The sequence below is a fragment of the Neofelis nebulosa genome, chromosome 10 (genome assembly GCF_028018385.1).
Source record: "Neofelis nebulosa isolate mNeoNeb1 chromosome 10, mNeoNeb1.pri, whole genome shotgun sequence".
Classification (NCBI taxonomy): Eukaryota; Metazoa; Chordata; class Mammalia; order Carnivora; family Felidae; genus Neofelis; species Neofelis nebulosa.
Window position 1 is genome coordinate 73,600,451 of NC_080791.1, and position 27,032 is coordinate 73,627,482.

A 27,032-nucleotide genomic window follows, 5' to 3' on the forward strand; every position below is an offset into this window, starting at 1 on the left:
TTCATAAAACACTGAGTATAATGCTTTCCTGTTTCTCTTGCTGCTGGAAATCTACCACCCTCCAACCAGAATCATGGGGTTGTCACTTCTCTGTCACCTGGGTGCTCAGGTGAGCCTAAACCAAGTGGCTAGGAAGGAGTGTCCAAATGTAGGACAGTCCCAGGTTATCTCATATGTGTGACAAGTAAGGTGCCCATATAGTTTATCATCTAACCTGGAACAACTTGATAGTGAAAGGGGCACCCTTGCTCCAGAACAACATGCCTGAGACCATCTCAGATGGGTTAGGACTTGCTGGCCTCTCAGGAGATAAGCCCAGAAATGTAGAGATGTCCCCCTCCTCAAGAGAGCAAGGCAGAGTGGGCTGGGAGGGGTGGCCCTGGACAGTGAACCTGATGTGGCCATCTTGCTTCCCACTGTCCCCAGACTGGGTCATTCTGAAGTCAGCAGGAGGGTCTATGTGGAAAGAAGGGCTCTGTTACCTCTGAAATCTCATTATCAGCAGAGGAAATCTGCTCAAGGCGTGTCTGACAGAGCCTTTCCACCCAATACTGAATCTTTTCCGATTCCTCAAGGTCTTCCCGCTCTGTCTCGGACACCTAGGACCCAAAGCCAGTGCAAAAAGGAGAGGCACACTTGAGTCACACGTGCGTGGCGCACTCAAATCAGCAGCATAGAAGCACTTCTTTAAAGAGTACTGTTGGGTGTGTCCACTATCCAGCAAAAGACCCTGGCTTATTCCATCTGGCCCCAGAAGAGGTGGAAATAGAAGGGATAGGATGCTGGAGTGTGAAGCTGACTAATGGCACTTAGCAAAATCAGAGGAGGGACTTGTGCTTTGTTTGGAATTAGTTGGGATAAGGCTCCCAGGGTCCCCATGAACTCTGGGATCTTGGGATTCTCTAAAAATGTCCCTTTTGTAGGCTCCTGGCACATGCCAAAATTTTAACTCTACTCTTTTTCCCCTTCCAGGCTACTTTGTTCCAGAAGAACAAGTTGGATTTTATTTTTAATTTTGTTGCTTACTTGCTCCTAATGCCAGACCTAATGCACTTCACATTTTCCAGCATTACTCTGATTTTGTAATCTAATCAGCTTGGCATTCTGATTCATGGAAGCATTAAAGAGAAGCCAAACCAATAACCTCTCCAATAGCTAGGGAGTTAAAGTCACCCAACTCATCTAGGAAATAGGAATTACTCATGTTGGACGACTGCTTTTGTCATATCTTGAAGGGGACAGCTTTAGATACATGTCCAGGTTGAAGAGATCTAGCTTAGGATACATCTTATGTTGATGGAAGCAGCCTGACTCACTGCCTGATCAATTGGGGAATAGCCTCAGACACCTCACCTGCACAACGGGGTTAGCCTCTGACCCATACTCTCAGAGCGAATGCAGGTGGGGGAAATTTGGTCTTGGACTTATAACCTGGGGAGAGAGGCTGGACAGACGCAGACCTGATGACAAGTGGGTGGAAGGTTAACTTCAGTTCTATAATCTAGGCAGAGGGGTTAGCCTTGGGGTCATACCCTGAGTGCAGAGAAAGACGTCATATTCATACATAGGGTGGACAGGTCTGGCCTTGGACTCATACTCTGGTGGGGCTGGGATGGAGGGGACAGACTCAAACCTCTAGCAAGGTATGTGAAGGGTGAACCTAAGTGTGACAATCTGGGCAGAGAGGCTAGCCTCAGACCCATACTTTAGCAAGGAGTCTAGTCTCCATGCCAAACATACACCTAAGCCAGTAGGTGGTCTCCATGACCCTGGGCAGGTGGGATGATCACACATTCTAGACTGAGCAGAAGGGCAGGGCTCACTCCATCCTTGGACTCCACTTGGGGAACACAACTCCAGCTGGTTCCCTGGGAGCATGGTGGGGAACAACCAAATTATGTTCTGGGGATGCTCACCTAGCCTGTGAGCCAGACACATACCTCCTGGGCCAGCCGGTTGATTTTCAGTTGTTTTTCCTTTTCCAGCATTTCCTCTTTCTCTTTGTAAAGCTTTTGTTCAAACTCTAGTTCCTTCTTATTCTTTCTCAACTCTTGCAGGCTGTCATACTTGGCTTTCTTCTTATCCTTTCCTTTCTGAGCAGATGTGGTATTGTTTACATGGCAAGGGTTAAAAGGCAGTGTAGACACTGGCACAGCACAGCAAACAGGGCACTCAGCCCACAGACAACACCAGAAGTGAGCCCTCCCCCTGCTCTGCCCATCTGCACTGGGCACTGGACCTCAGATTTAGGACAGGTCTACCCACTATGCTACCCACTGTGAAGTGGGAGACACATTCCTTTTTCCAGCCAGAAGAACTGGCTTACTAGCTCACTAAGTAGCTGTGTGATCTTGGCTAAGTTCCTTAACCTCTCTGGGCCTGATTCACCTCATCTTCAAAATAGAAGAAATTCCTGCCTATAGGCTTGCCCTCAGAGCCAATAAAATAACATCTATAAAAGAGCCTTATAAAATGAAAGTGCTGTATAAATAGAATACATTGTATTTGTGTCCTAGTATCTGAGCACATGCCTTCTCCATCATCTGGAAAGAGAGGTGTCTCATGTTCAGACAACAGAGATGCATCCTGGGAGATTCTACAAAAAATCTGGGAGAACTGACGAGTCTCATTTGCAGAGATCCTCTGTCCTAAGCTTCAGGAGGTAGGAGCCAGCCTCAGACCTGGGAGCCCAGAGCCAGGGACATCAGATTTTGCTCTGATGCTTAACTTCAGACCATTGAATCCCGTAGAGTCCACCATTCCCTCTGAACTAGACCCCTGAACTGAGGATTAGCCAAAAACCATAGGACTAGGAGATGGGAGTGGGGGAAGAGAACAGCCTAACTGCTTTGTACTGACTGTCAGAGTTCAACAGGATTAGGGAAAGGAGATGCAAGGCAAACACACTCCTTATTTTTCCTGTTGGAATTGGACCTACAGAACCTGCTTTCCTGCCTGCTTCTCCCATGGGGTTGCAGGAAAGCCAAGGGGTAAGGGAGGAAGAAAATTACAATGTATGGACTGCCTATGTGCTAAGGGATTTATGTTCATAGGTAAATCTACCTATGCTCATAGGTAGATATTATCCCCATCCTCTTGATGAAGGAACCAAGACTCAGAGAGGTGAAGTCCCTTGCCCAATATCAAACATCCAGTAAGTGGTGGTGCCAGGGTTTGGACCTGAGTCTTCTAGGTCCAACACATTTTCTACTGTGCCCAGATGAGCTGGCAGCAACGGGAGTATGGCAGGAGGGAGTGTCAGCCCCATCACACACAGCACAGAGGACAGAGTTAGCACTCAGGAGAGGCGGCAGCAGAGAGAGTCAACATTCTGGGGAATTGATGTGGGGAGGAGGAAATCTGCCTGTTCACTGAGCTCATCCCCACCCCTAACTAGCATTCCCTGGGGGCTTCTCTCAGAATTCCCAAATCATCCCAGCATCTAAGGGCAGGAATGAGGAATTGAGTTTTTCATTACCGGATACGAAACTTTATCCACAGCTGGAGAAGCCTGGGGGTGTAGTTATGGACCTATTACTGAGTCATCCTGCCTCCCCTCCTAAAGACAATCCCTACTTCCTTGCACAGGTAATGCTCTTTGGAGATGGTCCCCCATGTCAGGGATAGAGGCCCGCCACCAGGACAGTCCATGAACTACCTGAGAAAAGTAGTAGCAATGACTCTCATTGCTTCAGAGTCCTGCTTGGTTCCTTACCCACCATGTTCACTAGACTCTTGGCTCAGCTGATAGATGAACCCTGCCATCATGTTATAGATCAGACAGCAATTACCCCGAGAGGAGCCAATGACATTCTGCCTAATGGCAGCTTGCTAGGATATGGGTATGGCCTCTCACAGGGACCACCAATGATAGGAATGGCCATTCTGTTGGTTTAAAAACCAAACCAAATCAAACCAAACCAAAAAACCCTCAAACTACCAGTGCTAACATTTTAGAGCCAGGTATCGTGGATGGGACAGGCAGATGTGGCAGGCTCTGTCCCCTTTCCAAGAAAGCAGCACCTGTTTAGTGATGCAGAAGGTTAAACTGTCCCATAGCATCGTCTACTGACCTCATACTAGCGCCCTCCATACAGGTTCCTCAGTTGCGTGTGAATCTACCTCACCTGCTGGACAGTGGGCTCCTGCCATAGGGCTGGTTTGCAGGATTTACTCAAGCATCCTAGTAAAAGGCTTAGTCAGAACCATGAATCCTGCAGGCTGACACAGACTTTGTGGGGCCACAGGCCTGGGGACCTTGAGCCTCAGAGGGACTTACTCCCAGGTTAGGAATAACAAACATCGAATCTTTGTCTTTTCAAATAAGGGAAATTGTGCACACTGATGATCATGGCTATAGATAGCCAAGCGTATTACCCGGGGACTTGATGTTCTAGCTGCTGGGAGACAATGCATGTCACATGACTCTAGAGGAAGCGACAATGGGTTTTCAGAGCCAGCATGAGAGATGTGATTCTGCTGTCCTTTTAGCTGTCAGTTAAATTCATGGCAAATGGTCCCTCCCAGTTTGGACCGAAAGGAAAGGCAGACAGGACGGATGTGCTCTTGCTTCTTACCTAGAAGCCATCTTTCTCTCTTTTGGAAATGAAATGAAAACAAAAATACCAGCTATTCAGTTATACTGAACTAATGAATAGGTGAAAACAGGGCTCCTTCTTACCAATAGCAATGTCCAAGTGACATGATTTCCTATGGGAGGTATGTGTGTGGAGAAGATGTTAGTTCTCTTACATTTACCTGGTTATTAGTGCCTGGAAGAGATTTTACCTATCCATAAAGGTATAGGTATTTTTTCCAGTATAATCCTGTGTGTGTGTGTGTGTGTGTGTGTGTGTGCACGCTGTCCTCTGTAGGTGAGTTCTAGTAGAGATAGTGTGTAGAGCATTCAAAATCTAACCCAATGAGATAGCCTAAGCCACAGAGTCGGGCTGTAGGATGAAAAAAGACAGTCTTATGAGACTGGGTCCTTTCTGAGACCAAGGCAGTGTGGAAAGGAATCTCCCATGGTGCCCTGTCCTAAGTTTATTCAATATCATACAAATCATGATCTGTGTTCCTAGGTCAAGATGCTAACTTCTGTCAGGAATAATATTGCTGTCTATTATCTTAACAGTATCGTGTTGGAAGAAGGGAGCAGACGTTTCTGGGACATCAGATATTCCCATTTTACAGGCAGGGAGAAGCTATCTACCTATCATCAAGGTCACCCAGCTGCCACCGTTTTGGTTTCTGGGGGACTGACATCCTGCCAGAAAGACCCAGCCGAGTGATAACAACTAAATTAGTTCACCCAGATTTATGCTGATGCCTGATTTCCAAATGCCAAGTCATCTCATATGTCCAATCTACAGATATTAACAGTGGCGTTTTCATAATCAAATGCCAAAGTGATTTAGAAAGAAAAAGGATGAGAGTCTTATGGGGCCTGGAGATACAGTAATAAGATTTAGAGAGAAAATTCAAGGCCCCAGAGACCAGAAAAATGCATTATCTTGGCACACGTAGCGATACTTCTGGGAGAGAGTTATGATTGGTGTGGCTCTTAGTCTCAACTCGAGGCAGAAAATCCCTGCCTGGCAGCGAGTCTGTGTCTGGTGCAGCTGGTCTCATAATGTGTGTTGTGTATACCCAACCTGATATTTCACTGTGTCTGACCACGGCTTCTGGTCTTGACAGAGGAACAAAGAAGCTGCCATGGCCCTGTCCCTGCCCTGTGCCTCCGGGGCTGATGCTGACCGAGATGGTGCCAGATGGTACTCAGGCGGGTCTCACCCCATGAACACTTTCCCCCCACAATGCTTCTGTGGCAGCGCCCTGCCTTTTGACGTCAGCCTGATAGACGCAGACAGGTCAGCCCTTGTAGTGAACAGGCCGGGTTACACTGTTTAGAGTTGACAGGCAAAGAAACAATGCTCGTAAAGGCCAAACCCCACAGCAAACTCAGCGGCAAACGGCACAGCACTCAGTCTCGTGCCCTACCTTCCGGATGGTTGGGAATTTGCCATCGTAACGATAAAACCACCCAAAGGCTATAACACAGAGAACAAAGAGATGAGATGCTGTTTGGCTCAGCCAGAGTATCCACAGACAGCAGCCAGGGGCTGGGATCTCAAGGACATGTGGCTGTGAGATGAAGAGCAGACCCAATAGCAAAACCGCACCCTCAGTCTGACTCTCCACTCACCTGGCTTCACCTGGGTTACAGAGCAGGCCCCAGGCTGCCAGAGAATGGCCCTGATTCCCTGGGGCATCGTCAACTGCTTCTCCCCAGGACACTGGCTTCAGGAGTCAGTGCCAGAAAATCAGAGACAGCCCTTGTTGGGGGATGAGCTTTTCCAAATCACAGCTGCAGTCTGCTAACACTGAAAGAGAACGAGGCCTCTCCTGACTGATGTCTGGTCCCTCCATCCAAGAAATGGCTCAAGACAAATGATAGCCTGGGTTTATGCCTCAAATTGCTATCACTCAGAACAAAACTGTCTTATCTCATAGTACAGACCACGTCCTCTGCTTTCAATGTTGAGAGAGAAGGCAATGACAGCGGTCAGCTCTGAGAAAGGCAGCTCAGGCAGCTGTGGGCAGGTCTGCCCTGACAAGCATACCACGCCCCGGCCCCAAACCAGATCATCAGGACACCAGCCCCCTGCTTCCCCCAGGCAACAGTATGACCCGGAAACATCTCAAACCTAAAGCTCCCTGCACCAGCAGTGATCCATTAAATAATTACCCACCCTGACCAGCCTGAGTTCTAGAACAGGATCTTGAAAGCCTCCTGCCTGACCTTGGGGATATCTAGGGAGTCCTTAGGGAGATCCCAGAGCAGCAGAGGAAGAACCTGGGCTTGGGCAGCACTGAACCAGTGGTTCAGTTGTTTAGGTATGTATCAGCAGACATTTCAGCCAGGTTGGGAGTCCTGTCCTCAGGCTTTGTGTGCAGTGCTTGGACTAAGCTGGGATTGCAGGAGCTTCGCACATTCCAGTGGTCCCTGCCGCGTGATGGCCCCTTAGAGCTGGGTGTCTGCAGGGCTAGCAGGAGGCGGTGGGCAAGGCAAGCGGAGCAGCAAGGCCAGGCAGTGAAGCGGGGGCTGCAAACCTGCTCTCCCTGCTCCTCCATGCCTCCATCCGGGTCATCTGCTGGCTCAAGCTCAGGTTCCACTCCCTGATCAGCTACCCAGGAAAAGAGGAGGAAGCTGGTGAACCAAGAGGGACTTGGGAGACCAAGAGGCCAGAGGTGCTTCCCAGGAGCCTAATGACCTATGCCCGGCCTCCTCTATGGGTACTTGTGAGGTCAGGGGTGGGAACAGGGCTCAGGAGCCCAGAGCAAAACTGTCTTGCTCCGGGATCGTGCATGCAGTGCTTTCAACCTTGGTAGCTTTAGTTTCTCTGTCTGTAAAATGGGCTAACAACGGGGGGACCTCTGACCTGACAGTCAAGTGAGAAACTTTGTGCAGGGCATTCAGTTGAAACTTGGGAAGTGAGGCACAGAATATGGGAATATCTGAGTATTACACATGTCTGGTATCAAGGGTTTACAATGGCAGAACAGACCCTCCTGGCTGCTTCTTACCACTTTGGGAACTCTGGGTCCCTGGGGGATGTCAGAGCTATGTGGGCAGGTTGATTCTGAGGAGGTGAGGAGATTTCAAAGGGTAAAGGGGAGACATGTGGTTAGGAAGACATGAATGTTGACATCATGTGGAGAATAGCAAATCATCCATTCCAGTGGTTTCCAATCTGGACTTTGGCCTCCCTGGGACTGTTGAAGGGAGTGGATGAGTCTGTTGTGACCTGCCTATTAATATTTCAAATATTAATTAGAAGAACTTCCCCATTCCTCTATGAAAAGGCTGTAAGTTAAATTCCTTAGCTTTTGGCGCAATTTATGTTAATTAAATAGTGGAATATTGATGCTTTCTTGCAAATAACAATGACTACATAATAAAACAATAGGAAAACAACTGATTGCTTCATAGTTTGATAGGAAAAACCTCAACTTCTAAACCATGGGGTCCATTGGGGGTGGAGGCTAATTGATGGGGTCCTAATGGAGAGAAAATCCTCGAAATATCCTGTTTAAACCTCTTCATATTCCAAGGCTCCTTCCGGCTCTGGGATGCTTAATAACCCCCTTCCTCATTGCTTTGGCTAAAGAAAGCTCTTCTGGGGGACTCTGTGACAATCTGTCCTGGCTCAGAAGAATGTTGGGGTTCTGCTGGGTCAGCCACAGGGAGGCAGGCAGTGCCCCTAGGACAGGTGGTGGTGAGAGAAGCAGTCAGGCCCACCACATCATTAGGATGAGTGGCTTTCTTTTTCAGGCAAGAGATGCTCCACACGCTTTCCTGTCTGTTCAAAAATGTGCAGTCCATCCCTCACAGGCACAAACACCTGAGTCAGATATAACCTGTTGGCTAACTGGGCCCCAGAGCTGAAGAGTCACCAGGGAGGAGCCGGCTTGTCCCGGTTGTGCTGGCCCAACACAACAGAGACTGCTCCAGCTTCCCAGGAATGGGGAGGGAGGCAGGAATTGAGCTTGCTCAGAGGCCTTCCTGCATTTTCTGACTGATTTCCCAAGGAGAATGAAATTGCCGGTGCACGCGGACATGGACAGAGGCAGCAGCTGCCCCAGCTCAGGCAGGCAGGCTCGCCATCTATCCCATGTTTCGCACATTCCCTTAGAAAAAATTTATATCTTAAAGCAAAGGGAAAGCTCTTGCTCCTTTCATTCAAGAAGCTTGATTTGGTTTAAAAGCACTAAATAAATAGCTAGCCAGAGAAAGTGTTTTTATTTTTCGTAGTTCCTGAGAGAATGTGTTTGCTCTAAAGCCAAGGCCCAGTTTCTAGAAAGGTACTAAATTGACTAGGATTACTTTCACGAGAAGCAATTAAAATCGATTTCTCTCCTTCTGAAGCTCCTATTTCACTCATAAGAGCAAATTAGCTCCCTGTCTCAAACACAGATTATTCACCAGGAATTTAGCTCTGGCCACATCCTTAACTAATACCAAATGTCAGGGGGGAGGCTGATGAGAGCTTGCTTTGTCCTTCAGAGAGGACCCTGGGATGACACCATCCCCTGCTGCCAGGAAGGAATGGGCTGGGAGATGTTTGTTCTGCACCAGGCAGGAGTGAAACGGAACCATCCAGGTGCCTGCCCAACCTCTTTGTTGACCCAAGTGGCCTGTGTTGACAAGATGATGCCACTCTAGGGCCCAATATGATCCAAAGTTGGGGCCAGGTTGTCTAGACCATCACAAGATCCCAAATGGCTGTGACACAGCAGACATGGGGAATCTTGGTTCTTGGGTGTAGATTCACCCCATATCTAGAGGTTCCCAGGTCAGCTGAGCACAATCAGCTGCAGCAGAACTGGCCCTATGTCATGTAAAGTGACAATAAGGCCCAGTGTGGAATCCTGGACTCGTGATTGCCATGGCCCCCAGCTACCTTGCTTGGTTTCCTACCACCAGCCCCCTGGAGAAGCACTGAGAGTGAGCCACTACTTTGCCCTGGTGGTGTGGGCACCTGGTAGTAGGGGTTGTGAGCAGGTGGACAGGGGAGCAGGTGGTGGAGGCCTGGCCTGAAATTGGAAGTGAGAACCCAGGGCAGATGAAGAAAGGAGGTGCAAAGGGCAGAGGGAGCTGAGGCCCCAGGATGGCCGCAGTTTGGGCCTAGGAGTGGTCTCAGACCTCTCCCTGACTCCATCCTTGAAGGGGTGTGACCGTACCCCATGCACAGGGGTGCAGGTGGCAGGGGCACTTCAAGTAAGGTCTTCCCACAGTCACCCATCAGTCTCGGATCACCCAAATCCTCTCCATCATGAGCATTTCCCCTCTTTCTTGCTGCTGTTGCACCCAGCTCTGATTCAGAACCAGGTGGGATGTGGACGTACTACCCAGCAAAGCAAGAAGATGATCCAATGAACAACTCGCTTTTGACAGAGCTCTCCATTCCCTGGTCAGCAGCCCAAGGGCACAAGGAGAGTCCCTCCTGCTTGAGTCTGTGTTGTGGGGGAGAGTCTGGCAACAGGCCCCTGGGGACAAAGGGGCAGAGATCCTGCCCATCCCCATGCCCTGGCACATGGCTGCCCCTCCATGAAAGAAATACAGCCGAGGGAGCTGTGGGCTCTTCACCTGGGGAAGTGGTGGTGATTGGAGGGAGACTAGTGTCTCTGCCAAGATACTCCCCAACCCCCAGGTCCCAGAAGGAAGTTCCCTCCCCAGGTACATGATACATACACTTAGGCTTGCGAAGGGGTATTGGGTGCACCTCAGCGGTGATGGTTTTAGATGAGAGCAGCTGTTCCTTTGAGCCCCAGTCTTCTTCCCACTGCTTCTTAAACTTCTCCTCCTCTTCCACAATCCTGAAATAAGATCCCCCTGCCTGTGACTGGGGTCAGGACTTTTACAGGCCCACCCTCTGCCTATTGGGAAACCCTAACCAGCCTGGGGAGAGGCTGCATGGCTCTAGCTGTGATGCAGGAAACAAAGTTCCTGGCACTTGTATTCGACATCGAGTGTCAATGCCACCCTGGGGATTACAGGACTATGCTCTAGTTACCTTAATGCAATGGGCTTTACTAGAATTATGGAATGGCTACCAGGAGACAAGAAGGCCAGGCAAACTGGGCCTGGAGGGGACCTCTGGCTGGCCACAATCCCAAGAGCACACTCACGTCTGCACGCAGACATGTGGACCCAAGCACTCACTGTTCCATCTCCTTCCGGTATCTTTCATTCTCCTCTGCTGCCTTCTGGGCAATTTCTTTTTTTCTTCTGAAACACAAATTCAGATTGGCATGCTAGAGTCTATGCAAGAGAAGTTCTCTCTTCCTTGTAGCTAATTCCTAATTTGAGAAAGGTTTAAAATCTTTCTTATGGGCTCCCTTCCAAGGATGCCTGGACCAGATTTGGATGCTGGGGAAGCGGGTCCAAGAAAATCTGGGCCTCGTGCTCTTGTGTGGTTTTGCCTGGCACTGCTGAGCAGAGATTCTGTGCTGCCAGGGATGGGAGGCGGATCGACGCAGGCCACACTCTATGTGTCTACCTTCAAACACTTAGATAAAGTGACTGACGGTAGGCAGGGCCTTGCTGGAGTCAGGTCCTCTGGGAGGAGGGCCCCAGGCAACATGTAGCCGGGGCCACTGGCCAAGGCCAGGGCAATGGGCAGAGGTACCACCAGGGCTGATTCTCCAGGCTAATTCTGTGATGGGGAAGAGGGAAAGATCCTGTCCACCTTCCTTTTCCAAATTGTTTTTACACTCCTAGAATGTATCTGGATTTGGATTTTGACAGTAGCTTTTTATTTGTGAATTGCTCACCACATTTATTGTCTCAGTCCATCATCTCAACCAACCTTAGGATGGGTGAGTCTTATTACCACAGACAGGTGTGAATCCCAGCTTGGCCACATGTGACTTTGTTCACAAGTGGCTTAACCTCCCTGAGCTAAGACCTCCCAGCCTCCTCACCTGTAAAATGGGTCAATACCATCTATCTTCCAGAGCTATTGTGGGAATTAAATTAAGCAAGACATAAACAAGGTCCTGATTCAATGCCGGCCACATGACTGATACTCAACAAACATTAGCTACTGCTGGTAGCTTCCTCATTTTCCATACTTCTGGGTTTTGGAAGTCAAGGGCTCTCCTCAACTAGAAGGGGAGAGCTTGGTGGTCTGGAGGCAAGGGATGGATACACTGACCACCACTGAACCCATCTGGTCTGAGGACAGGCCTCAGGGGTCAGGATGAAGCTGGCCCAGGACACGGTGGGCAGGGAGGAGAGGGAGGGGGCACCCTGGCTGGCCACACTCACTGTCGTTCCATCTCCTGCTGCTCCTGGAGGATCTTGTTGGACTCCATTGCCAGCCGCTTCTGCATGAGAAGCTCCTGCCGCTGTAGCTCGCGCTGCCGTGCCTCCTCCAGCCGCTCCCGGTCTGTCAGGAACAGCTCTCGGCCCTCAGGGGAGTGAAAAGAGACCTCTTGCTCAGTCTCCCAGGGAACCCGGCCATCCACTGCCACAGCCCTGGGGACCAAGATGCAGGTTGTCCTCTTATCAGCATGGCTCCCCGTGTCAGGCACTGTGGCTCCTATTGTCTCTGAGCAAGCTTCTCCCCGCTAGGCAGAGATCTCTCCCTCTGCTCTGTCAGAGCTTCAGGAAAGGAGACCCTCTGGCCCTTCCCAGGAGTGTGTGCCAGAGATCAGGGGTCTGAATGGCCGGGGTTGGAAGTCAGGGGTTATGGGGCCCTACCAGGTCATTCTGGACTTACAGCTCCAGCTACAATGGAGATGGTCAGGCTGCGGCTACTCTTCAGCACGTTGACGGCCTGGGGGGACAAGCAGACAGACCTTGTCTGAAGCCTGACAGCCCAGAGCAGTCAAGGCTTCTAGACATCACAGAAGGTCTCAGACCCCATGGCAGGGTTGGGGGGTGGGGCATGGGAAGTGAAGGGCAGACATGATGATGGCCAGCAGGTGGAGACCCCGCATCTCACCTCCTTGTGGTCCAGGTTGGAGAAGTCGATGCCGTTGACTTCGACAATCTGGTCCCCTGTCTGGAGGAGAAATGGAGAGGGTTCAGTGTGTCCACTATCTGTAAACCCACTCGGCTGCAGGAAGGGCTTCCCCCAGGGCCAGAGTCACATATTGGGTCTTCCAGTGGCTGCACCTCAGCTCTTCCTCATGAATAGAGCAGTTAGAAAGCTCTAATGGTATCCTCCCAGGGTGCCTACACTTTATATTTCCTTTATCGGCTGTCAAATATTATCCCATTAGAGGTTCATTCCTTTGGCTTAATTTGTATTTGCTTTAAAAATTCAGTTTGTAGACATAGGAGCCTTGGGTTTCTCATATAGCAGAGGCCTTATTGAGCCATAATAATATTTTGTATAATAGCTAGCACTCATCAATCCCTTACTATGTGCCAGGCACAGTTGGAAGCATATGTATTAATTCATTAATCCACACAATGACCCTAGAAGGAAGACTATTGCCCCCATTTTTCAGGACAGGAAACTGAAGTGCAGAAAAAGGAAGTAGCTTGTCAAAAGTAGAGATTAAGAGTTCTGGGGGCACCTGGGTGGCTCAGTTGGTTAAGCATCTGACTCTTGATTTTGGCTCAGGTCGTGATCTCATGGTTCTCATGGATCTCATGGATCTCATGAACCAGGAGATCACGACCTGAGCCCCGCGTCGGGCTCTGCACTGACAGCACGAAGCCTGCTTGAGACTCTCTGTCTCCCTCTCTCTCTGCCCCACCCATGCTTGTGCGTGCATGCGCTCTCTGTCTCAAAAATAAATAAATAAACTTAAAAAAAAAAAAGAGTTCTGGCTCTGGCACCAGACTACCTAGGTTTGAATCCCAGCCCTATTACACTAGGTACATGATCTTAGAAAAATCATACACTTTCTCCAGGTCTCAGTTTCTCCATCTGTAAAATGACAGTACCTAATTCTCAGAGTTCTTATACATTTTAAAGGGCTTAGAAAAAAGTCCTACCCTGTAAACACTCAATGAATGTCAATTCTTTACTATTACTACATCCCCAAGGTCAGGACCAAAGGCTCTCAGAGCCAGAGAAGACTGTAGAAAGGTGAAACGTGAAGCCTTCACTTGGCGGATGGGGAGGAATCATCAGCCAGCGGCTGTTGGGAGAGGGCTGTGTGGAAAGGCCTGCACCTCCATCACTAGCGTGATGACCAGGGTCATCGTCTGACCCTGTACCCCTCTGAGGCATCCCAGGGTCGGTCACTCACCTCCAGCCCCACCTCAGCAGACAGGGAACCAGGCTTCACGTTGCTGATAAAGATGCCAGGTTTCTGGATGGGCCCACTGGAAATGCTGTGGGAGAGATGGGAAATATGGGTGAGGCTCTGCTCCTCCCTGGCAGTGCTGCTCATTCTCAATGTCCTGATCCCTCTGCCTGTGTGTCCCGTACGCTGGCCCCTCAGGATCCAGGTCACCCATGAGGCTCAGTACCCATGGGGCTCCGTCATTTACCTGTCCAGCCTCATTTCCCTGCGGCAACAGCCACAGAAAAACTATTTGTAATTTCCCGCTACCCAACCCGTCACCCAATATATGGCATATGCTGTTGAGGTCTTTTCAAAACACAGCTGGCCCTTGAACAACATGACTTTGAACTGCATGGGTCCACTTGAATGTGGATTTCTCATAGTACAACCCTGTAAATGCATTTTCTCTTCCTTATGGTTTTCTTAACAATAGTTTCTTTGCCCTAGCTTACTTTGTCGTAATAATACAGTATATAGTATATAAAACACAAACTATGGGTTAAGCAACTGTTTATGTTATCGGTAAGTCTTCCAGTCAACAGTAGGTTATTAGTTAAATTTGGGGGGAGTCAAAAAGGGGTCAGCTGTAGGACTCCAGGCAGCCACCGCTAATTGATGAAAAATAGCACAGGACGGGAGACCTATTTGCCATCTCTGATGCAGAAAGCAGCTTCATTAGGGCCCTTGCAACTCTACACCGTAAGTATTTAGTGGTTGGGAAGGAGGGACTCTTTAGCACCTATGCTTGGTAGAAAAGCATTGAATAAATGTGAATGAGTAGAAACAATATGAAAAAGTTAAATAATAATAGCTAATGTTTACCAACTGCTTACTACCTACTAGGCACTAAGCTGGTATTTTATCTCTACATCTCATTCTTGCTCACAACCACTGGTATCGTCATTCCCAGTTTATAGAGGGGGAAACTAGGTTCAGAGTGGTTAAGTGACCAGTCCAAGGTTCTAGAGCTCACAGGTGGAGAGCAGGGGCTGGAACCTAGATCTATAAGTGTAGCACCTGTGTGTGTAATAAGACCACCTCAGGTGGCCTGATGCCTGTTTGCAATTCCCTGGCTGCCACTTAAGGAACCCCACAAGGTAATAAATGACAAGGGAACTGTAACAGAGATGGCCAGCTAGACGGGCCCCTTTTGCAGTGACTCAAGAGCCCACCAACGGAACACGGCTCTGCCTGTGGGCCTCAGTTTCCTCATCTATAAAATGGGCCTGTCAGAGCTGTCCCTCTGGCTGTATAGGGCTGTTGTGAAGCCCAGAGAGGAAATCAGACACTGAGAAGTGTCATCTCCTCAGAAGCAGCAGTGAAAAAGGGGAGAAGTGTTAGGGGTCTCCTGGGGTCTACTGGCCATGAGAGAGCCCCAGGGCATGACTGACACCCACCTGCAGCCAAGGCCCCGGGATCCTACCAGACTGATGAAGACCTTCTTCTCCTTGTTTTCCCGACTGCTGGGGAAGCCCAGGCTGCTCCGCCCACCCTGGAGGAAGGATGGGATAAGGGTCACTGGGTGTCCACATGTGTGCAAGTGGTCTCTTGATTTCATAAAGTCCTTTAGAGCAAGTACTGCTGTCTTCATATAAGACTGCTTGCCATTATGTTCCTAGGGGGTATGTCTTCCCCAGCTGGGCCTGGCTGGATGCCTTGGGGGCCTCAGGGACGTTCTGGATGTCTCTGGATGTCTTGGGAGACTGTCTAAAGCCCCTGAAGGCACATCTCTGGGGCAAGCCCTCCCTTTGGGACCTGCTGCCCCTCCTTGAAGACAACCCTCTCCAGACCCCATCACAGGTGGTCCTGGCCCTTACCTCAGATTCTGACACAAACTGATCCACATACTGCCATTTGAGGGGTTCATCAGGAGAGCTAGTGGGACAGGGATGTAAAAGGGCAGTCATTAGAGAGAGATGTTTGAGGAACCAGGCTCCAAATCCAGATCTGCCCATCTGGAGCCTCCAGCCACTGCTGGCCCAGGAGCAGTACTGGTTTGGTGGAAGCCAGAGCCCAATGCGAATCCCAGGACCCTGACTGAGCCCACAGGGAAGAGTCTGTCTGCAGAGGAAGGTCCTGCTCACCTCTTCACGGGAATCAGGCCGATGTCTGTGGGAGAATGGCATAGGGGTTAGGACGGTGCCCCAGGAGCTAGGGACCCCACCGCCTATCCCACCCCACCCCACCCCTCCATCAGTACCCCTGGTCGTCTGGCCTCACTCACGTCTCACTTTGATGGACACGGTCTTCTTGGTGCGGATGAGGTTGATGACTTCCTCATGGGTGCAGGAGGAGATGGAATATCCATTGATCCGGACGATCTCATCCCCTACCTTGGCCGCAGACAGAAGGAATGAGCACCAGGTTGAGAAGGCAGCTGGGCAGGCTTGCCACTAGATGCTCTGGGCCTGCTCTCTGGGAAAGGGGACGATGACGTGCCTTCCCTCAGAAGAAACCTCGGTGTGTACCCTAGTACCTTGTTATAACCAACCCACTCTCCATCAGCTTGAGGAGTCCCAGGATAGTGACATTTCCAAGCAGTCTTTCTGATGCATTTTACAGATGGGGGAACCAACATGGAGCGGGTGTGAGAGGCACAGAGAATGGGCAGCAGAGCTGGGACTAGAACTCAGGACCCTATATCCTCCCTCCAGGGTCCCTTTTCCCCACTGGGTCACCATCAGGTTCTATAACGCGTGCAAAGGGCAACCTTCACCTAGATTCAGGCAGTTCTTCCTTGGCCTTTGTCCCACCCCGCCCACAGAGTAGGTTCTCCTGTCTTTGTTAATCACTATAACACCATAACGGAGTTGGGGTGGGGAACTTCCATGATTCCTGACCCAAGTTCACATCACTGACACACACACACAATATCTTTCTTTCCACTCTATGGAAGCTTAATGGGCATTTTAACTCTGCCACAGCCCTGACCTCTGAATTCCCACTTGGAGTAAGCAAAGAAGAATGAATAAACACAAGGCTTTGGCATCAGATGTCCTGGATTCAAACTCCTGCTTCCATTTTGTTTCTTTTCTGCTTCCATTATCATTATTATTATTTTCTTAAGTAGGCTTCATGCCCAGTGCGAACCCTGATTCAGGGCTTGAACTCATGACCCTGAGATCAAGACCTGAGCTGAGATCAAGAGTGGGATACTTAATCCACTGAGCCACCCAGGTGCCCTCCAACCCCCCCCCTTCTTCTATTCTTATTTGCTGCACAACCTTGGGTAAGTCTCCCTCTCTCTCTCTTTTTAAATATTTTTATTACTCAAAGAAAATCTTCATTTTTTTATTTAGCTTTCTGACTCTATGTTTGTGCTTTCAACACTTTCACGACGATTTTCTCCTCTTTAATAAGGAAAGCACGCTTGATCCTGTCATGAACACAGTCAGCACACAGGGAACCACCATAGGCCCTGCTGACATGTTTTTCCACTTTAGGCAACCTCGGAAGAACTGTAGGCGTCACAGCACGAGCTCCTTGAAGCTGGCCTGGGCACATGCCACATGTGGAGTCTGGTGCCTTCCCAACCTTCTTGGTCTAAAGGTAAATGATTCTATTGCCAGAGGTTCGGGACAGCTTAGTTTCATCAGAGGCTGTTTTGTAGGACAGCCTACGATGGTATGTCAAACGCTAGACCATTCGGAATGCCCGTGAACATTGTCCTCAGAAGAGGAAACAGGACCTTGGGCAAGTCTCTTGAACTTTCTGAACCTTAGTTCTTCTCATCTGTAAAATGGGGAGATGCCCAGGCAGCTGTGAGAATTAAGTAAGCAGGTCCATGTAAAGCCAGCCAGCACCTGGCACATTGGACAGTAATCAATCAATGGTCACAATTGTTACCATTAGTTGGGCCTGAGCCCTAAATATTCTTGCCCTGTTCGCAGGACTTTGGGCCTCATTTGATTGGGAGAGACAGGGGCTCACAGGCCTGCAGGGACAGCCTTTGGATACAGACCTGTGGTGAGCTCATCCCCTGCTAGACCACTGCTGTGGGCCCCTCCAAGCACTTTGGCTCTGGGGGTCAGTCCTGAAGCTCCTCACTTAACAACTGCGGGGCTGGAGGCACCTCGGTGGCTTAGTCGGTTAAATGCCCAACTTTGGCTCAGGCCATGATCTCATGGTTCGTGGGTTCAAGCCCTGCTGTCAGGCTCTGTGCTGACAGCTCAGAGCCTGGAGCCTGCTTCAGATTCTATATCTCCTCTCTCTGCTCCTCCCCTGTCTCTCCCTCTCAAAAATGAATAAACGTTTAAAAACAAAATAACTGTGGGCTGGAAGGACCCTTAGACATCACATGAAATCAAGGCCCAGGGAGGTGATGTTTTGTCTAAGGTCACACAGCCATTAGCTGCAAAACACGGACTGGATCCTGGATGCCCCTTTCTAGCCTGAGGCCAGCACAAGTCAGCTGACAGCTTAACTCACACTACATGTGCTGTCCCTTTGGGGACTTGTTGGTACATGTGGGAGACACAGTTGACTCTGTGGGGTCTGGGAGCTGGGCGGGCCCACAGCCTGTGAGGGGTTCGCTAGGCCAACTTCCACCCTCTACAACATCATTACAGAGTCGCTTCTCAATATTGCCACCTGAATGCTTCCCTTCCACATCTCAACACAGACCCCAATGTTCACAGGGGCCTGACAAGAGTGGCAAGGGGCTTGAAAAGGTGTCACAGGGAGAGGCTCGTTAAAGAACTCTCTAGATTTCTGGGGACATTTCACGTGAGGAGAGCAGCTGGTCTAGTTCTTTGCACCCACTTTTTATAATGACTCTGTGTTTCCGTTAATCAGATGAGGAAACTGAGGCTCAGAGAAATAAAGGGATTTGCTCAAGGTCAGCTGGTGGGTAAAAAGTGTTCCTGGGATTTGAAGTCAGGTTTCCCACACAGACAACAAGCATTGTCTCTTGGGCATTTGGAAGCAGGGAGGAAGGGCACCTGGCCAAGCCTGACTGCAGTTCCCTGCATCCTGTCCTCTCTGGATTCTTGCCACCTGTCACAGATGATCTCAAGTCCCATAGGAAAGGCAGAGATTGCTCTGTCCATTTTATAGCTGGGACAACTAAGGCACACAGAATCATTCTCTAGCCCTGGATTATACAGCATGTTGTGCAGCAGAGGCTGCCCTGTGCAGGGCAGAGGACATAGGTTCAGACAGGATACATTTGAAGAAAGATCTAAAATATGGGGCGCCTGGGAGGCTCAACTGGTTAAGCGTTGACTCTCAGTTTCAGCTCAGGTCATGATCTCACAGTTTGTGAGTTCAAGGCCTGCATCAGGCTCTGTGCTGACAGCACGGAGCCTGCTTGGGATTCTCTCTCTCCCTCTCTCTCTCTGCCCCTCCCCTGCTTGCTGTCTCTCTGTCTCAAAATAAATAAGTAAACTTAAAAAGTAAATAAATTAAAATATGTCCAATAGGTGGACAAGAATGGAGAGATGGGAGTCCCAGGGCTGAGTCCCATTAATGGGTCCAAGTTCCCCACCTGGGGACCAGCCTCACAGGTCAAATCAGCAGGGCCTTCAGTCCAGCCAGTCTGGACATGCCCCTCCCCTGCCTTCCAGAATCTTCTCCTGTCCTCAGATCTCAGGCATGAGATCTTCCCAGAAACATGAACCCCAGACAGGTGAATGGATATGGACGTTTTCCCCAAGCTCCTCTGAGTAAGGCTCCCTCTCTTGTTCCAAAAGGGAGCCTGCTTAGGACCCCAGTCAGAATGATTCCCACACAGGCTGCGATATCAGCTTTCCTCTCTCTCCCGCTCCAGCATGGAGCCCTGCAAAAGGCCCTTTGTGCAAGGCCCACAATGAAATGACGATCTGAGGGACAGCAGCACAAAGGACAGATGAGCCCATCAGCCCAAGAAAGAGAAGATAATTCATAAGCCTGAGAAACAGGTGGGAAGGTAAAACTCTAAGTTTCATTAAAATGCCCTGATGTCCCCAGTCATGGAAGCATCGTTGAGAAATGCTTGTCCTAAGAGGAAAGCTCACCCTGGAAAAAAAGAGGGCCTTAGTCGATGCCAAGAGAGGAGCTCATTATGTTTTTTCTCTGGCTGTGTTTCTGGGCTGGAAAATGTGCCCCACAGGAGCGGAGTAATGAAGTGGCTGAAATTTCAGCCGCCACTGGCGAGCCGTGAGACAGGGATTTAGAACAAAGCAATGTCTGTCAGCTCCCACTTTCCACCTCCCTCTCCATGGGGCCTTGTACCATAAGTCTTGGAGACCCCTGAAGCCCCTGTCTTGGCAGCCTGATAACAAACATGCTGGCAGCTTTGGGAGGCAGTGGGAGGGCCTCTTCAATGCGGACACACAAAACACAGCTCTGTGCTCCAGCAGGAGTGAGACCTGGAGGTCGGCCCATCTCTGCTCGGACACTGAGATCACTGAGGTGTGGGACCCCAAGGGAGAGGCACCTGGGGTGCCGAAGAGAGATCCCTGGGCTTGGCAGACAAAAGACCTGGTTTCAAATCCTGACTCTGACACTTACTGGCTGTGACTGTTTGTATCATGACAACCTGATGAGGTAGGGAGTATTATTATTATCCCCATTTTACAGATAACAAAACTGAGACATGGGGTTAAGTAATTTCATCATATTTCCATTGCCAATGAATAGCAAAGCCAGGACAATCTGGCTTTCTAGGGTCTATGCTCTTAAGCACCACACTACACTGGGATTTCCTTTACCCTTCCAGTAAAAGGCTACACATCTGAAGCTTCAGGTGTTAGGACATAACTATGCTCTTCCTTTGGGAAGTGGGGTGGGTGGTGAAGGGCAGTATCCAGGTTCCCAGCTTGACCGAAGAAAACCGGCAATTGCCTGCAGCCTGATGTCTATGGGCCAAGGAAAATCTGTCAGGATGTGACAGTCCAAAGGAGACTTTCCTCCCCTAAACTCTCAGAAAGGTGAGGCGACCATGTTCAGAGGGAGACAGGAAGCCTGAGGCCCTGACCCTCCATTCCCCTGGACTCTGCTCACTCACCTGGAGGCCGACACTGTCAGCCTGACCCCCTTTGATGAGGTGGGAGATGAAGAGCCCACAGCCGAACTCGAGGCCCCCACGAACACTGAGGCCGAGGCCTTCAGGGTGCAGACGGTCCAGACGCACCTCCTTCAGCTTCCTGCCATAGGAGAGGTCAGTGATGGCTCGGCGCTGCCCCATCCACTAGCGAGTGACCCTGTCCATCCCACGTGACCCTTCCCACCCCTGCCTCTGTCCTGGCAGCTCCCTCCATACCTGGAACGCCGGGGGGTCAGCTGGTCGTATTCCACCTGGTGCTTCAGTGGGATCAGGGGCCTGATGGCGTCAAACAGCGGCAGGCGGCTAGGCTCATTGATGACCAGCTTCAGGTCTCCCACAAGCACGACCACATCCATGGTTCTGCGGAGACACGGGGGATGCCTGGAGCCTCACCCATGGCCTGGGTGACATCCAAGGATTCCCAGAGGGTCCCCACCCACTGGGTCCAAGCCTTGGAAATGGGGAGAACACTCCTGAAAATCCCAGAGTCCCTAACTCTGGGCCAGCTGCCTCAGAAGAGCTTTGTTCTTTCACGTTAAATGTCACAAAGACAGGGGTGAGGTAGGGATCGTTAACCCATCCTCACAGATGAACTCTAAGCCAGGATTCAGACTCAGCTCTGCCTAAGTCTGAAGCCCAGGATCTTCCCAGCCAGGAAGCTTCATGCGAGATGCTGGTGACCCTTCTCACACCCCACTTCTGATCTGCAGCTAAGCTCTGCAAAGTCTGCCCTCACGGTATCTCTCACATGACTCCTCTTCACACCGTTCAGATCCTCAGCATCTCTGGCCTGCTCCTCTCTAGCTGTCAGCCGACCTGCTCACTCTGACCTAATGTTTTCTTTTTTTTTTTTTTTTAATTTTTTTTAATGTTTATTTATTTTTGAGACAGAGAGAGACAGAGCATGAACGGGAGAGGGGCAGAGAGCGAGGGAGACACAGAATCGGAAGCAGGCTCCAGGCTCTGAGCCATCAGCCCAGAGCCTGATGCGGGCTCGAACTCACAAACCGTGAGATCATGACCTGAGCTGAAGTCGGACGCTCAACCGACTGAGCCACCCAGGCGCCCCTCAGCTAATGTTTTCTAAATATAAGTCACTCCCCTTCTCAAAACCCTTCAATGGCTCCCCACTGCCCAGAGGACATCATCCATTCTCCTTGAAGGACTCAGGGCCTCCACGGCCTGTCTCCGTGGAGCTACTCCAGGCTTGTGGCTGTTCATGGCCTCTGTGTGCCCTGGGTTCTACTCCCCCAGATTACCTGTCACTTCCCTGTGCTTTCATGTCTCTGCACCTGTGCTCATATTGATCCCTTGTCCTGGAATGTCCTTCTCTGATATTTCCACCTATCAAAATCCTTCTTACCCTTCAAAACCTAGCTCAAGCCGTCCCGGTCCTCCCTGCCATGATGAGAAGCAAAAGCTCCTTTCTTCACCCTGCTTTTACTTCACCTTAGCAGTTATTCTGCTGTGACTTATATTGGAGTTCTTTGTGGTTGTAGTGTCTGTATACTCCCCCCACTGAGTCACGAGTTACTTAAAGAAAGAAACTAGATCTTTTTCATTTCCAGATTCTGCCTGGTACCCAGCAAGTGGTAGGAGCTTACAAATGTATGCTGGATGAATAAACAAGTGACATCTGATGTGTAGCTGGGGGCAGCTGGCGTTTCTTGTTCTATCTCAGCACTTACATTCTGTTGAACCTTTCTGGCTACTTGATAGCCTCATCCATTGGATTGTGAGCAAACTGAGGGCAGCGACCGGTCTGTCTTGTTCACTCACGTGCCCTCAGCTCCTAGCACAGAGCCATGCACAGAGTATTTGTGTAAACATTTGCTAAGGCAAGTGAATGGTGTGTCCATTTGATTCCCAGGAGCACTGAGCATCTGTCCCCTTCCCAGAGCTCCCAAGGATGGGAGGGGGAGGTCCTCCTTTCTCAGAACAAGCCATCCCAGGGCTCTCTAGAGACAGAGGTACCCCGGGGTGGTCCATGGGAGCTGGACCCAGCACACTTACTGGTGATACATCCGCAGCACATCATACAGATAGTCCTTCTCCGCATCATTTTCAATCAGAAAATCCACCTAGAAAACCCAAGGGCAGAATTATAGCCCCAGGCCCAGCACTCCCATAGCAGACCCCGGGGAGGGGGAGGCCACTGCCAAGGGCCTCCTCAGCACCTCCACAGGGCTGGGGCTGTGAGAGGAGGGCAGCCAGGGGCCAGGCTGGCCCTCTGACCGTAACACATCAGGCACATGCAGATCACCCCAAAGTGGCCACAGGAGTACCTCTGCACATCCAGATGTGGCCAGGCTGAACCTCATCCCCAGGCAGGTACACACATTCATATGCACACACATGAACCTCCGCGTGACCTTGATGTACTCCCATGACAGCAGTGTTACCGCTCACCCCATGGCTATGTCACCAGAGTCCAGAGTGGCAATGCCAGTGTCAGATCCCTGGTCTGGAAGAAGCCCAGTGTCTTACCTGATGGTGACTGTAGTGCCGGATAACTGCTTTCAGAAAGGATTTGGGCCACTCGCTCAGATAGCACATCCTACCCACTGGAAGGACCCTACCGTTCTTCTCTGTCACCAATGCCAGGGGCAACTTTGCCTTGTCCTGTCCTGGCCTAGGCTGGGCTAGCCCTGCCGTCTGTCCACTAGTCAGCCTCCTGGCTACTCCTTCACCTCTCCACATCCCTTCAGTCCCTCACCTCCCCTCCCCCTCAAGGGGGAGAGTCAAGTTACATCATTTCAACTTTGCTGACGTCAATGGCTGGGACTCCAAGGTCAGGGTCAGGAGCTGTTTCATTAGCACCTCAATCCCAGGGGAACTGGTGGGTAGAAGCCCCAGATTCCACTCCCAGTTCAGTGTGAATCTCTACACGCTGTATCCTTGATTCTCTCTTTAGCCCAAGACTGAATAAGAGGGCAAGAACAGCTTCCAGCTGGGAGGCGGGTCAGGAGGCTCTGAACTGTGCATGGTCAGGAAAGACTCTACAAGAGGAGGCTTGGATTCCCCTTAAATGAAAGCAGGGTTCAGGTGGGAGGAGGCAGGACAGTCCATCTTGCACCAGTTTGCACAAAAGACCTACTCTTTTGTGATGAGCTGGAACTGAGCTAAGAGGGATAGAACCAGGAGGCTGTGGCAGATGCGTGCTGAGGAGTGATGGGAAGGCGGTGGCCCAGGGCTGACCAAGAGGATAGAAGGAAGGCGCTAGACCAGAGCAACTGGAGTGCATTCATCATTCAGTAGACACCTCTGGGCACTGCACACCTCTGCATGGCACAGTGCTGTCGAGGATCTACTGCATGCCAGGTGCTTTCCACTGAGCGCAGGGTATTAGGACATTGGCACAAAGTGCCCTGGAGCAGGGGCTCCTTGAATTCGGCCCTTGGACTGCTCCTTGTTCTCTCATTCAGGCCATACTCTGCTTACTGACTGCCAACCATGTCTAGGAACTTTACGTAAATTCTCTTAACCTCCCAACAAACCTCTGACATGCATGGATACTATCATCCCCCTTTGAGAGAAGAGAAAACATAGGCTCCAAGAAGGAGCAGAGCTGAGACTCCAACGTATGCCGGCTGGCTCTAAACCTTTGCTTTGTTTCTGACCACCACATAGTATCCACTTACCGGATACAACTTTTTGTATGCATTCGTCTAACAGACATTTACTGAGCACCTACTGTGTGCCAGACACTGTGTCTTTTTCTAATTAGATTTAAAAATCTTTTCCTTTTCTTGGATCTCTCTTGACATGGGCACAGAAACCCCAAAGGAACCCAGCATCTACAAATACTTTATCACATCAATCCCTCCTTCCCGGCCCACCTATCTCTGGTCTCCTCCATCCTGCATCAGCATTCTCTGGCTGATCCTCAACTAACTCTTTGCTATCTGTCTGTATGGTAGGGGTAAGGGGGGCTCAGGCCCCCTGTCTAGGGCCCTTGAGGTAAATTCTGCGTTTAGCCTTGGGCCCTTTCCAGCCTCATCTCCCAGCATTCCTTCATACGGACTGGCCCTTCAGGAGAGCTGCACAGGGAAAGCAAACAACATTCAGCTCATGCAAATACAACTCCACGTGTGCACCCTGCCAAAGACCGAGAAAGAGAGCAAGAGCAAATTAAATAATGCATGTTGTTCCACTCAACGAACATCTGCCCTTCTCAGGCTGTTGTGGGGACTAAATAAGCAAATATACACAAAGTATTTAGAACAGTGCCCAGGGCTCCCAAATCTTGAGGACTCTGAAACATGTGCTGAGTCTCTTCCTTTCTGTCTCCAGACCCACTCTGCAGCCTTCTCCACACTGCCCTGTGTCCCAGGATGCTTTGCCTGGGCTCCCTGCCCTGTGACACCCAGCTGGTGTGAGAGCCCGAGGAGAGAGAAAATGGGGTTCTGACTCCCCCGCTCACATTCTCTGCTACATCACCTTACAAGCAGCTCTGAGCTTCTGCCTGTAGCCATGGCTCTCCCCTTCCTTTGCCCCTTCAGGAGCACCTGGGTTCCTGCTGCTGCTCCCAGGTGGGTTCATGCGTCCCTGCCCATCCTTCGTAAAGCTCTCTTTAGTCTCCCATTTGGGAAACCGTTGGGATAAGCCACACACTTCTTGCCTCAACTCTGGCCGGTGTGAAACATTGGCTCTTAGCAGTGGTAGTACCAGCAGAATTTTCTCCCTGTGAGCTCTTCCTCCACCTTTAAGATGCCTCAAACATCAGCTCTCCTTGGTCAAACCTCTCCTCATGCTCCCCCACAAGTCCTGTGCTGTCATTCTGCGCACGTGACACCACTTAGTTCCCACCCCCGCCACAGCACTCACCACGCTGTGTTGTACATTCTCTCTTTACTCTCCTGTCTCCCCACTAATCTGTGTGTGGCCCAGACACGGGCCTGGGAGGAGTGTGGCAGGGTGAGGCCAACAAGCCCCTTCCCCGGCTGACTCTGCACTTCTCTGGGCTTCAGTTTCCTCATAAAATGGGGATGAAAGTACCTATTTCATAGGATTTCATCCTTCTTTGAGACCCTAATCGTTTTTTTTTTTTTTATTATTATTCATTGAGTTAATGCCTGGCACAGTATCTGGCAAATATTAAATGCTAAGTGTTTGTTGACCAGAACTAAGTAAATGAACACAGATTCTATATTCTCAGCAGCTAGCAGGCCGTGGGCACTCCATAAATGTTGCTGGAATGAATGGATCCAGCCACACTTCTCCTCAGGCCTTCAGAGCACTACCCCTGGGTAGTACTGGGTATATTTGGTTCTTGTTTTATTATTCTTCATCCTTTCAAGACACCTGTGTCTTGCTGGCTACTTGGTGGCATTTGTTTTCATTTTTAAATTTTTTAGAGTTTATTTATTTCTTTTGAGAGAAACAGAGAGAGAGAGAACAAGCAGGGGAGGGGCAGAGAGAAGAAGAGACAGAATCCCAAGCAGGCTCCCCCACCACCAGTGCAGAGTCCAGTGCGAGGCTCAAACTCATGAACCATGAGATCACAGCCTGAGCCGAGATCAAGAGTTGAATGCTTAACTCACTGCACCACCCAGGCACCCCTAGTTGGTGGCATTTGACCCAGTGCTTGGCACACCTGATCATGCCCTCTTCCCCTGCTTCTCCTACCTCACTTGCTGTTCCTTCCTCTCTTCCTCTCCTCTAAAGGTTGGGGTGCCCTGGTGCAGTCCTGGGTCTTCTTTTCCTCTTCACTGTGTCCCTACGTCACCTCATCAGTTTCAGAGGTTGAGCTACCATTTATTCCTCAAGGACTCACTGCAGCTTATCTCCAGCACAGATCTCTCCCCCCATCTTCAGACTCCCACAGCTCCTGGCCTTCTTTGTCACCTCTCTACTTAATGCTTGAACAGGCATCTCAAACTTACAACATTCAAAATGGAACTCTTGGTTTCCACCACCTCCCATCTTGTCCCCACCAACTTGCTCCTCCCAAAATGTAGACTCCCCTTTGATGCCTCCCTCTCCACACCCATAGCCACCCATCACCAGAACCCACTGGGTCTACCTTTTCTCATGTCTGGGGTCTGACTGCTCCTCATGCTAGTCCAAGCCCCCACCTCTGGCCTGGGCTGCTGTAGGAGCCTCCTGCCTGGGATCCCCCTTCCACGCCTGGCCCCTTCAGTCTGCTCTCTACCAGCACTCAGAACAATCCCTCGTGTAAGATGCAAGGCAGTCG

At 50.3% G+C, this 27,032-nt stretch overlaps 1 protein-coding gene and 1 pseudogene across 3 annotated transcripts in view; both read right to left on the reverse strand.

The window, feature by feature from the left end:
- USH1C (USH1 protein network component harmonin) overlaps window positions 1-27,032 on the reverse strand; it is a 47,009-nt gene that overhangs the window by 16,444 nt on the left and 3,533 nt on the right. For 2 of the 3 annotated variants that reach the window (XM_058688391.1, XM_058688392.1), the window contains exons 2-15: window positions 22,850-22,917; window positions 21,053-21,196; window positions 20,798-20,936; window positions 16,037-16,145; window positions 15,897-15,921; window positions 15,630-15,687; window positions 15,210-15,304; window positions 13,774-13,858; window positions 12,513-12,572; window positions 12,288-12,344; window positions 11,834-11,976; window positions 10,727-10,792; window positions 10,256-10,380; window positions 7,114-7,187 (exon numbers count right to left, since the gene is read on the reverse strand). In XM_058688391.1, the coding sequence (XP_058544374.1) occupies window positions 7,114-7,187; window positions 10,256-10,380; window positions 10,727-10,792; window positions 11,834-11,976; window positions 12,288-12,344; window positions 12,513-12,572; window positions 13,774-13,858; window positions 15,210-15,304; window positions 15,630-15,687; window positions 15,897-15,921; window positions 16,037-16,145; window positions 20,798-20,936; window positions 21,053-21,196; window positions 22,850-22,917 (1,248 nt within the window). Of the gene's footprint in view, window positions 1-482; window positions 600-1,940; window positions 2,094-6,000; window positions 6,051-7,113; window positions 7,188-10,255; window positions 10,381-10,726; window positions 10,793-11,833; window positions 11,977-12,287; window positions 12,345-12,512; window positions 12,573-13,773; window positions 13,859-15,209; window positions 15,305-15,629; window positions 15,688-15,896; window positions 15,922-16,036; window positions 16,146-20,797; window positions 20,937-21,052; window positions 21,197-22,849; window positions 22,918-27,032 lie in introns of all 3 variants that reach the window. The other variant, XM_058688393.1, reaches the window with a different exon arrangement.
- Window positions 17,104-17,457, reverse strand: LOC131487554 (large ribosomal subunit protein eL34-like; annotated as a pseudogene).